Below are 12,460 nucleotides of genomic sequence, written 5' to 3' on the forward strand. Positions count from 1 at the left end.
GTAAATATTTACCGATATTTTATACATAAAGTACACATATGTTCTATGTTGATAAAATAAAACACGCTTCGTAATTTTTATCGGGTATTTTACAATATGATGTGATAGTTTCTCTAATATTTGGTCAAATCGCAATACAGCAAAACATTTTGTCCTGCACTATATCAACAAAGCACGTGTCATGGCTGACAGAAAACAAATGCCTGGTGAATTCAAGCCAGGAAGATGCGGCTTTTATCTGGAGAAGAAAAGGCGATATTGCAGGGCAGTACCAAATGAAGGAAATAAATATTGCATAGAGCATTCACATCTACTTGGGGTGAGTGTGCAGTTTGCACCCATTCTGTTAAACGACAAGCAGAATATCTTATCTGTGTACATGTACATGTAAATTAGAATAATGTATTAGCGTAATAATGATGATAATAATCATAATGTGACTTGACTGCCTCAGCATTATTGCATTTTACCGTAGGAATTGAAGGATCAAGAAAGAATTCCCTGTCCATTAGATCCAAAGCAGTAAGTACAGGTTTGTACACCATGTTTAAAAGTGCCTGACTTAAACCAAAAAAGACCAATTTATCAAATTCATTTCTGATATAAACTAAATTTTAGAATTGAAAGAAATATAAAGGGAGTCCTGGAATATATGTTTTTTATTTTTATATTTTATGTATGTTTTATTAAATGAGAAAAGTCATATTTTCAGCTCCTGCTATAAAAGCAAATTGAAGAAGCACCTTAAAAAGTGCAATGCCCGAGAAAAAGTACAACCTGTAAGCATTAACATCTAGAGGTTTTATCAGGAAATATTTTGATGAATGTACACCAGAATTTTGATAAGAGAATTAAAATTAGTACAAAATCAAGCATTAGAAATAGCAAAACATTACACTGGCAGATTTTTTACTGGGTTCAATAATTTTCAAGTACTGGTTTGATTGACCATCAGTCTTTGAGTTCTCTTCACCTTGCACGTGCTTACATTTCACATTGTTATAGTCTTGGCAAGCAAAGACAACACAGATAATTTGGTCTGTATGCTAAATTTTATATCTCTGACCTACTGATTTGCAGTGATGTCTATACATGTGCGGAATTAGAACTATTGTTTTTAGAGCATAACTGATAACATTAAAAATTTAATTTATGGTCTGTATTCTGAATGTTGCCCTTTCAGGCCTGCTACCAGAAATCTGTTAATTCTGGATATGGCGAGGATGAAACTGAGACAGAGAAGGTGAGGTTTATTCAGTGCTATAAAATAGTGCATATATTTTGATATTTAAATATTATTTTCACCTGAATGTAATTCATTCTGTTTTATAATTAAAAATATACTTTTTCATTTCGTTATACACCATAGGTCACAATCCTGACAGTGCCAGTTGAAGAGGTTTTCCAACTGATAGAAAAGGTCAAGAATATCCATGAAAGTATGTTATTGTTTACATTCATGTATCCAAATATAACAGCTGGTAAATATGGTAGAACCATGTCATTTTCTTCTTGCAGATGCAGTGGATGAGAGTAATTGGGCCATACTTTCACCAGATGGTAACTTAAAAACTTAAAATTTTAAACATTTTTATCCTAGAGTGCCAGCTACTCATCCAGGAGGAAATCCTTGAGCATCCAGTTATGAGGGAAGAGCTGAGCAATAAAACATATGGAGAAGCTGCACTGAAACACAGAAGACAGCAGGTGTGTTTTATAATGAATTTGGTAATTCCAGATATGTCATAAATTTGAGAACATTTCACCATTTGTTAATGATTAGCTACACTTTCTATGTCTATTTTATGCCAAACGTTTTTTTTGCCAAAAACAGTGACAAATTTGTGAGGGAAAAACTTGTTTTCAAAATGTGTTAGTTGCAATGCACTGTAACTGTCATTTATTTTGTTACAGTCATCCTTGGTAGCTCATATGCAGAAATTAGGTTTGTTGAAGGATGGAACATGTTTTGTAGAATTTGGAGCAGGAAAAGGTCAGTTGGCTTAGATTACTTTGTGTCTTGCATTTATTAAGATTGAATCCAGTTTAACTTTAAGATGTTTAATTCCAAGTTTGAGTTAAAGTAAGTTTTGATGGATTAATTGTTGAAAAGAAAAAGCTTGGTATATTTATTGATATCTAACTGTAACTCAGCCTTCAAATTCTGTAATATCATTACACAACTTTGAGCTTTTATGATCTCAACCCTCATTTCAGACATACCCTGAAAACCACAGGTTCATTTGTTGTCTTTTATTATGATCATTATTATTATCTCACACAACAGGTGCACTGTCCCACTGGGTTCAGCTGGCTCTTCCAGAATCCAAGGACAATAGTTACATACTAGTGGACAGGGGTACAGCAAGGTACAAGGTAGGTCATTGTGCCCTCTAGAAAATGGGACAGTTTTGTCATTCCTTTTTAAATTTTCTATAAACAGCAGATGGCGAAGATTCAAAGTTATAAAATCACATAGGTTATCACCATGCCTGTGCTGTTTCTAGTACTGAGTGTTGGATAGGGGCAAGTTGCAAAAATGTTCTTAATGTATTTGTGTGTTGTTTAGGTATAGGCTCTGAAACAAAACTGAGATATTGTTTGGAAGTTATTTTAATATTATTTTGTTCTGGTTATTGATAATGATAAAATAAAATATTGCAATTGTAGATGGATAACTACCATAACAACAAAGAAGAAGGTCCTATATTTGAAAGATTGAGAATGGACATAGAGCATCTTTGTCTGAGTGAGTTTTTAAATCAGATACATGATATTGAATTATTGATTATTTGACAAAGAAGTATCGATAGTATGTAATTAAGTTAGTTAGTTAGAGTGTCCCATATATCATTATGGTAGACCCTATTGATTAAAACACATTTGAGTTTAAAGGTTTATGTAATTAAGTCTCACCAAATACTCATACACTAGTAATAATTTTTTTCATCAATATTAATCAGGTAAAGTGCCAACAGTCATCGACCATCCCAGGGCTGTGGTAGGGATGAGCAAGCACTTGTGTGGAGCTGCAACTGGTAATACCATTATTGTTGTTATTGTCATCATCAATGTCTTCATCATCATCATCATCATTGTTATTGTTACTATTGTAATAAAGCTAGCTTGTGTTTCAAAGTTTACATCAAAGGAGAGGACCAGCCTCTCCGTTCAAATGTAACTAAGTATATGAAAAAAGATAACTTTGCTTCACATGGCTTGGTGAGAAAGAATTCAATGTTGATGAGAGACACTCATATTGAAATAAGTTTCATAATCATAACATGTTATGCTTTCTTTAACCTATAACAAAATAAATCTTGAATTTGATTAGATCTGAACATATACACAATCCCTGACAGTGGATAATTCATATGGTTATAGAAAACAAAACATTGGACAACAAACAACAAAACTTGTCCCGCTATCATTTTGTTCTAGTATTTTGTTCTTGATATGAAAGTTAATATTATAATTAAGAAAAAGTATTCATGAAGGAAGTGATTATTTTAATGGCTTAGTTTCATGTTGTATGGTACGGCATGTCCTCCTACATGAGGTTTTTAAAGATTTTTTTTCTAGAAGGGAAAATTTTAGTTTCTTTTTTTTACGCATTATTGGATTATATATTAACGTGCATGCCTTTTTTCAGATCTGACATTGCGATGCATGGTAGGGTCTAATAAATGTGAAAAAGAGTGTACAGGGGATTTAGGCCACGTTAACAAGAAGCAGAAAGTGGATGAATCAACCAAGCCAAATGAAAAACAAGAAAATAGGCAAGTAGATTGCAGTTTTTTAGTTTAAACAAATGATCAGATTATAGTTTTTTTTAGTTTATAAAAATGCTTACCATAATGTTACAAAACACGTTGTTGGAGATGAAGCTTTTAGAGTCAATAAATATCCTTTCTGATAATTCCAGCTGGATTGAAGGAATCATTATAGCACTTTGCTGCCATCATCGCTGTTCATGGACACATTTTGTGGGTAAAGATTTCTTCACTCAGCATGGACTGACTGGCCGTGACTTTCAGCTGGTGACCAGCATGTCAAGCTGGGCAACTTGTGGATACAGGCCAAACAAAAAGGGTGTGGGTAAGATATGCAATGCATGTTCTACTTCCATCAACTGCACAAGTCAGTATTGAGGTATATTATCTGTGTGTGAAAATCACAAAGTCACATCTGCTGTCACAATGTTGGAGTATCCTAAAAAGCTATCTTTCCCAGTTCAGACTTAAAATGTGATAAACCCTGCAAACAATAGTACCTGATGTCGGTATTTCCTTATGAAATGTACTAAAAAACATGGTAAACTAAATGACTGGCCAGTCTTTAAAACTCAGTTATTTAATTTAAAATGGTAGAAAACATAGAATTCAAATGCAGGGATGGGACAAGCAAAGATTCACGAGTTGCAGAAAATTGCCTATTAGAGGAAAATACAATCTGGTGGAAAAATCATGTTAAAGAAATTCTTAAATGTTTCCAAACGGCTCTTCTTCTTGGTATTAATACAGTGGAGGATAATTGCAGTGATATTTACCAATTTAAATGTAAGAATTTAAATGTACAAATAAAATATTTTATTATTATTAAAATATCATTATTATTATTATTTGTTGTTGTTGTTTGATTTTAGGAAACTCATTCCAATGAAAAATGTCTCTTCTATTGCAGAAAAATCCAGTTCAGCACAGGAACCAAGCAAAGCTCCAACCCCTTATTCCTCACTGGATCAAAATCTAGTCAAAATTGAAAACAAAACTTTAGTTGAGGAAAATATGCCTGACCAAAGTGAAACAAGCAGCTGTCAAAGTGACATGAAACAGAAAAATCATGACAAACACATAGACGAACATAATAGTGATGATGGTGGTGAACATGCAAAAAATGAAGACAGTGGTTATAATCATCCAAGGTATTACCGGTCTATAGATCAGGTTTTAGTTTCATGTACTTATATTCTATATTCAGATGACATGAACAATTCAGCTTAGAAAAAGCAGTTATACGTGTTCTATTTGTTTAGAAGTGTTCTCATCTGTACAAACTCCTGAATAGGTTATTATTTTTAAGGGTTTTTTTTTTACATTTTATTTTGTGTTTCAGGTATGGAGCACTTACTCCAAAACAAAGAGAAGATATTGGAAAACAATGCAAAAGACTGATAGACCTTGGAAGGATGCACTACCTCAAACAAAAAGGTTTCCAGACACAGCTAATGGTCTATATTCCCCATACAGTCTCCTTAGAAAATGTGGTGCTTACTGCTGTGCCATTAGATAGGTATGTATGGTCCTTTTAGCATCAAGTGGTTCACTTTTCTGTTTACTCTGCACCAGTTTACTTTGTCCTATCATTTAATTATGCTAGGGGTAATCACCCCCTTTCACAAACCCTGGTGTACCAGTCAAAATTAATCTGATTAACTGGCCATGTCTTGGGTGGGGCTCCATGGGGCTCTTTAGTAATAGCCAAACTGAGTCGTCAATCTCTAAAAGTGGACCAATACAAACAATTGTGGTCAATGTGAAAAGGGCCTTTGGACAATGTCTCAACATCAGATACTTTATATCAAAAACAATTGACAACTTAGCTCTGAGATCAGTTAGTTTTAGCGATGAAAAAGGTAATTAAAAGAAAAATATTGCAGGCATACATACTTATTATGATGGTGTTGAAAAGTGATATAACGTGTTATACTTTCATTTTTTATCAAACACTTAAATTGCATGGTTATGAACTCTTGTCCAGGGCTATAAAAGCATAGAAAAAATCAGAAACTTGCCCTCAATGATCTCTTCACTAAGTAGATTTTCAATAGTCACAGGCTGAAAAACTTTCTCATTTTATTCATATTTTCAGGTTTGGTGCTATGCTTGCTGAAGGCAATTCCCTCCAGTAGACATGACAACAGTCAAAGACAGTTTAAAGACAAATGGAAGTGCAATTTGTTTTTACATAATGAGTTAAGAGACATTTTAGTATTAAATTATTCAATGATAGACTTTTCAGTAATTAAATAACAAACATTTGTTTTGCTTTGAAAGTGCTATTTACAATGGCAGTTACTCTTGACATTTTCCAATTTGTTTCCATCTTACGTTGAATTATTTGTGGAAAGAGGATATTATTTTTATTTTGACTTTTTATGTCAAATGTTTGAATAGTTCAAAACCTTTTGATGTGAAAAAATTTAAAGTACACAGTACAAAAATCATCACATTCTTTCATTCTGCATGGTGCTCAAAGCGAGTTTAAATTTTAAAATAATAAACATTTATTGGATTTTAAAAAAATTTTATTCAAAGGTTACATATTATTGGTATGTTTGATATACATGTATCAATGATAAAGAAAAAGGGGATGTCTCAATAGTCTTGAAGGTTCATTGGTCCAAAGATTCACTGGTCTGAAATATTGTATAATTATCGTTTGTGAATATGTATTGAGGAAATGATAATTATACAATATGGGTAAGACATAAAAGAAAAGTGTACATAATTTATCTACGCCCCTGGTAGAATGTAGGCCTACTCCCCAAATCTTACATTTTTGTATTATGGCTATGCACCTGCCTCTGAAGAACTTTATTATCAATATACGTTATTCACACATTCAAACTGTTGAACATTCAGACCAATGAACCTACGGACTATTAATTGTAATGGCCCTAAGAAAAACTTCTCTCTCGTAATAATTATCAGAAGTAACACAAAATGGAGAAACACATCAGTTTTATTAAACAAAAACACAAAACCAGTGTTAAAACCACATTATTTACTTCATCATCTGCCACTTCTTTTACATTCTATATGCATAAAGGAATGCATGGGAAAATAAGAACAAAACAGGATGTGGGTTAAAAGGGAGGTTCGAAGTATAAATATAAATGTATAAATTCAGGAATCTTCTTATGGAATATATTTAAATTCAGGAATCATCTTATGGAAATTCTTCTGGATATATACTTTCAAAGGATCCATTGTATGGTTATAAGTCAATGAATTTTTTTGCACTGTCATGCTCCATTTTTTCAAACATCCACAGCAACACTGGCTCTGTGCCTTGCCAGTGAAGACCCAGATGGTGTATTCTGTGGGGCATGTATGACTTCATGACATCTGATACAGATTCCAATGCCATTTTGATTTCGGCCATTCCAATGAAGATCAAAATTATCCTGGCACAACAGAGACCTTGCTAACCTTCCCAATGGTGATTTAGTTTTTGGGCATGAATGACCAGACAAATACCGAATATCACAATACGTTTAAAATCACATTATTTTACCCTTTTAAATGTGAGTTTAAATGACAAATAAAACAGATTGCTATATCTGTGCATAAATATCAGAGTATATAGGTAACAATTATGTAATAAGGATATTTTAACTAAAAATAAAATATTTAAATCTCATTTACCCTAGGGTGAAATGTGAGATAACCACCCAATAAAAAAGGCTACAGTTGCTACTATAAAGAGTGCAAGGACAGATCCAGGCCTTCTTATTTTTCATTAATTATACGCAATTAATGAACGGACTTGGCAAGACTGTCACCCTAGATAGAGGGGTGGGGGGGGGGGGGGTCAGCCTGGATCTGTCCCTGCAGTGCATGGTCTTACTTGTCTGTAGAACTTAATATCCTACTCTGCCTGCATAGGCATATATAAATGTATGATAAATAACATGCAATGTTATTTTACAGTCACTTTTGGGCATGGTTGCTGTAAAATATTGTCAAATTAAAGAATATAACCTTTTGGTCTCTTTTTAATGAATGTACTGTTTTCAAAAAAAGAAAATGGATGGCAATATGTTGTTTTATCAATTGCTGCAAAAACACCAAATTAAAAAACTAAATACCTTCAATAACCACCTGCATATTCAACCATGATTTCATGAAAGGTTCACTCCTTAATTAACAACTGTTGTTACAGTTTCCCTAATTAGATTTACCTATATAATGGAAAAGGATTACATAAACAAATCTTGCAATGACTAGTCATTAACTACTGAAGGTTTTGCGAGATGCATTAAGGTCTCCATAACAGCTGTATGAAAGTCACTGCAAACACATTGCAGTGTGAGATCAAAACTTATGAGTTTTAAAACAAGTTCAAAATATAAAATAGTTCATTACGTGAATAAAAAATTTAGTCTGCTCTGGAATATAGTTACAATGTACAGAAGACATCTGACATTTGCCTAGTATGTATTTTTTCACTGCATGTAACTGATTGTTTTACTAATATTGTGCATATGGAAAAACCAGTTTTCTATTCTCACATCACATTTTGACCAAGATTACATGGAAGTGGTAATAAATCTTGCATCTGCCAACTCGGCAGTCACTAATTAACTGGCATGCAAAGGTTAAATGTTTAACATATAAATGTAAAAATAGTCAAGATGGTACTAAAAAAGAGACATATTCTTTATAATTTGGACCATCTGTTTAAAATATAAATCCTTCAATACATATATATCAAGTGCACCATGTTTATGTATAGCTGCCTTTATTTTGATGTAACAATTCAATATCATTGTTATCATCACAAAAAATGTAAAGAGAATGATACCTCAAAGATTTCATTCTGCCTTCACCTACTATCCAATATCAATCAATAGATCAATCAACCAAAATGAGCATATATTTTCTATTATAGGACCAAATCTGTATTCACATTGATCAATATATGCATAACTTGTATCCCCAACCTAACACCATATCAGCAGTTAAAAAATAATGAACCTTGAAAGTATTTCTACAGAAAAATATCACAAATAAGGGCTAATCTCTCAGTCCCAGCTCTGAGACTTTCCTCTGAGCCCACTGCATTACAACCATACTGCTGCCATTAGCAATGAAGCTGCGAATGGTGCCTGGACCCAGACCTCTGTACAGGGCAAAAAACCCACCTCTTTCCTTGATTACCAACTGCATCCTCTTCAGAACTGGCATTTTCCTAAGAAAGGACAAATTTACAATCTTTTTTAAAAATGTTTTTACTTTAAAACTGAAATATATATATAATATTTGTACTTCACATGTCAGTTTCACACAATAATATTTAAAACATTTTGAAACTGTAATACAGAGATCAAATTTTCACACATGTACTACTGTGATTTTGAAAGAGAAGTGAAACAACTTACTCTCCATATCCACCTTGAACTTGAGACTTCATAAACTCTAAAGGCCAGACCAACCACCATGCTAAAGTGGCTGCAATGCCTGATGTCAAAAATGGTCCCAACAGAGGGCGCTGGAAGTGCTCAGCATGGTTACGCCTTATGTAATCCACCATTATAAAATATGATGTCATCAGACCTAGTGTTCTGCTTAAACTTATGCCAAAACCCTGAAGAATAATAGTTACATTCTGCATATACATTTAAATAATTAGCATGCTGAGACATATCTTGACATTACATTCAGAATGGCACAGTAGTTACAAACAATCCCGCACTTTTAAACTTGACAGTATAATAATCTTTCATGAATAAATATTTTAAATGTCTGAGAGCTTTACTTGTAATTCAAATATTGGTAATTCTTTTACATCTATAAAAGCTCAATAAATATTACTTTAAAAAGGGAAAATTTTAAATTCATACAAACATTGTAAACTTCTCTTATTGTCCATGTTGACTGGATTTGTCTACGAATCTGAAATCAAAATAGTCAAATTAGGCATAAAATGTTTCTTATCTGATGGATAGGACTTTTAAGATGAGTAATGAGACAGAAAGTACTACATTTAACAAAATATACAGAAACTTTTTCTTAATAATTTCAATATTTTCAAACCTTGGCATACTCTAGTGGTGTTTCAATAACAGCCCTTGCAGTAGATGCAACCAATCCACCAATGATAACTCGGCTGTTGAATGGAAAAAACATATTATTTGCAAATAAATATTCCATTCCTTAAAAACACTTTCTCCTCTTAGTGTTTTTACTGTTATAAATATAATATCTTTACAAATATTTTCAGATGTCTACATGTACCTTTAAAATGTTTTTCAATGATTTTCAACTCAATATCAATCTCAGTGCTTTGTTCAACTTTTCATTTCTATCCACTTATATTGGAAACCAATTCCCTTGACATGTCTATATTTGGTGCTCTAATTTAAATTTTCTGTGAAAACTTACATTTGTAGACCTGCAGTTGCTGGTATTTCATATTTTCCAAAATTACTGTCCATCTTCGTATATCTAAAATATCACAATACTAAAATTCTATCTGTTACAGTCAGTGAGATGTAGTCAAGGAAATACTGTGTAAATTAAATTATCAAAACAGCTTTTGACTAAACAGTAAATACTGATGACAAACAGCAGTAAGCAGCAGTACTACTAGACTACTAGTAAAAGAACTAGATAATGTCATATTCAGCTAAACATCATTGACAAACAACTGGATAATTACATAAGAGAGCACCTGCTGATGTACTTACACTGCCTCAAACACTGCAAACTGTGTAGATCTGTATATCCCTGAGCCACAGAGGGGTGGAATACAGCCTCTGTAAAAACAGTGAAGACACAGGCCATTAGATTAGTGTTGAAATAAGTACAAATATATTCCACATAAATCCAGATTACTGTAAAAACTGAATATTTAACAAAGTAGCAAAGGTGTGAAATGGACAGACATATAAAGGAAAAAAAAACTGACAGCAGCACCCTAAAATGATGAACGTCCAATTTTATTGATATAAGAGTATAAAATGGGTTTTTAAAATCTTTATTGATGCAACAGGACATAGTGGCAAAATCACAACTGTCAGTAGAGAGCATACATTTAAACTGTTGGGTGTCTTCCTTACATAATGACCTTAAATAGTTCAAACTTGTTGAACATGTTTAAAAAACACATACACATGACAGCATTATCTATGCAAACTTAAACATGGCAATCTGTGTTCATGCAACTTGTTGCACAGTGTCAAAGTTTACAACAGAAATTTTTAACAACATTTCAGAATTCCATTTTCTTTAACTACTTTTCAAATATACCTGTGCTTACTTGATTTTATCATATGTACGGTCGTATAAAAGAACAAATTTTAGTGTATAACTTCAACTTTTTGGGTGCTATGATTCCCCCAAATCACACCTAAAAAGGCCTATTTTGCAAAAATAAAAAATAAAAATAATAAAATAATAATAATAAGAACAATCCAACAAAACTAGTTTTCAAACTGTTTTTCGGACATGACAACCATTCCTGTAAGTTTGAGAATAATCAGAAAGCAACGCAGTTTTCTTTTTATTGTGTTTATAAGTAAAAATTCCAGGAAAGTGCCTTATGAAGGTGGGGCAACATCTGACACAGGCAATGTAGTTATACAAGATGCTTTCTAAATCAAAATAAAATTAATTTTTAAAAAAGAAACAGTCAAGAATCAATTAAACAGTTTGATCTAAGTTTCTGTGCAGCTTACATGGAAGACTTAAATTAAAAATAAAGGTTTGAAATACATAACCATTTGCATGCAATACTGTACCTATATAACCCTATTACTCCTTGAGACTTGATTGTTTTTGCTAATGTTTTCAGCATTCCACCTTTTTCAAAGCCTACTTGTGCCTGCATCTTGGTCTTGATGGTGTCAAAGGGATGCCCCACTGCAACACTGGTGGTGCCATACAGTACCCCCACTGAAATTGATGCACAGACAAACTTGTATATTTTAATGTAAATAAAAATTTCACCTTACAAACAATTGTAAAAAATATTGACCAAGAAAATGTAATAACGCCTGAAAAATAGTATTATTTGGATTCACACAGTTCAAACTTGATATTAAAGAAAAAAGCACTGGGCCTGTAAAGAACTTTTGTGAATTTTATGCATGATCTAAAAATTATTACATCTGTCCATGTTGTGATACATGTACAGGATAAATAGAGGTTTGTTTGCACACTTGTCCTAGGATTAAAGATCGAACCTACAGTACTAGTACAAATGTAATTGCGATATCACAGATTAAAATATTCGAGAATTTATTATTATTATTATAACACTAAGAGTATGTTGCCATTAATACCTCCAAGGTAAATAAAATAACGATATTAATGTCGATAGTAACAGATATTTACCTTAACCATTATTTATATTATACTAAAATAGATAAAAGTTATGATAAGAATATACAGTACATGTATACTTTGGCGTTGTTGTAACGTACCTCCAAGGCCTATAAGGCCCTCTTTGATCCAATGAGCACGCTCCTCGTTATGTGTCATGATGCCAAATAGTTTGAAAAAAGTATCAATAACACACAGCCTTCATATTTGTCTTATTTTGATAAAACAACAGTACTAAAATTGCCTTCCTAAGTGTACAGTATACTAACTAGGTCACGCTGTGTTTACAGGTGGTGACCTTGACCTAGATGGTGAGGTCTCGCTTTTCATAAGTCTTTAAGATAATAAGA

General features: G+C 32.7%; 2 protein-coding genes across 2 annotated transcripts; one reads left to right on the forward strand and one right to left on the reverse strand.

The window, feature by feature from the left end:
• The first annotated feature begins 147 nt into the window (after window positions 1–147).
• LOC106158403 (tRNA:m(4)X modification enzyme TRM13 homolog) lies at window positions 148–6,310 on the forward strand. The gene is made up of 15 exons (XM_013534354.2): window positions 148–319; window positions 476–522; window positions 713–779; window positions 1,184–1,243; window positions 1,370–1,439; window positions 1,601–1,707; window positions 1,915–1,993; window positions 2,288–2,376; window positions 2,671–2,749; window positions 2,964–3,038; window positions 3,653–3,779; window positions 3,926–4,098; window positions 4,684–4,924; window positions 5,116–5,292; window positions 5,872–6,310. Exons 1-15 carry the CDS (start codon window positions 182–184, stop codon window positions 5,909–5,911), a joined length of 1,569 nt encoding a protein of 522 aa, XP_013389808.2. The 5' UTR covers window positions 148–181; the 3' UTR covers window positions 5,912–6,310.
• A 416-nt stretch (window positions 6,311–6,726) lies between these two features.
• LOC106158485 (uncharacterized) lies at window positions 6,727–12,417 on the reverse strand. The gene is made up of 8 exons (XM_087006083.1): window positions 12,212–12,417; window positions 11,528–11,681; window positions 10,475–10,543; window positions 10,170–10,232; window positions 9,822–9,894; window positions 9,633–9,680; window positions 9,167–9,372; window positions 6,727–8,976 (listed from the first exon to the last, which is right to left on the reverse strand). The coding sequence occupies exons 1-8, from the start codon at window positions 12,267–12,269 to the stop codon at window positions 8,802–8,804; spliced, it is 846 nt and encodes a 281-aa protein (XP_086862209.1). The 5' UTR covers window positions 12,270–12,417; the 3' UTR covers window positions 6,727–8,801.
• Between the last annotated feature and the right edge of the window lie 43 nt (window positions 12,418–12,460).

This window comes from Lingula anatina, chromosome 1 (genome assembly GCF_051362555.1).
Source record: "Lingula anatina isolate TDL-2025a chromosome 1, LinAna3.0, whole genome shotgun sequence".
Classification (NCBI taxonomy): domain Eukaryota; kingdom Metazoa; phylum Brachiopoda; class Lingulata; order Lingulida; family Lingulidae; genus Lingula; species Lingula anatina.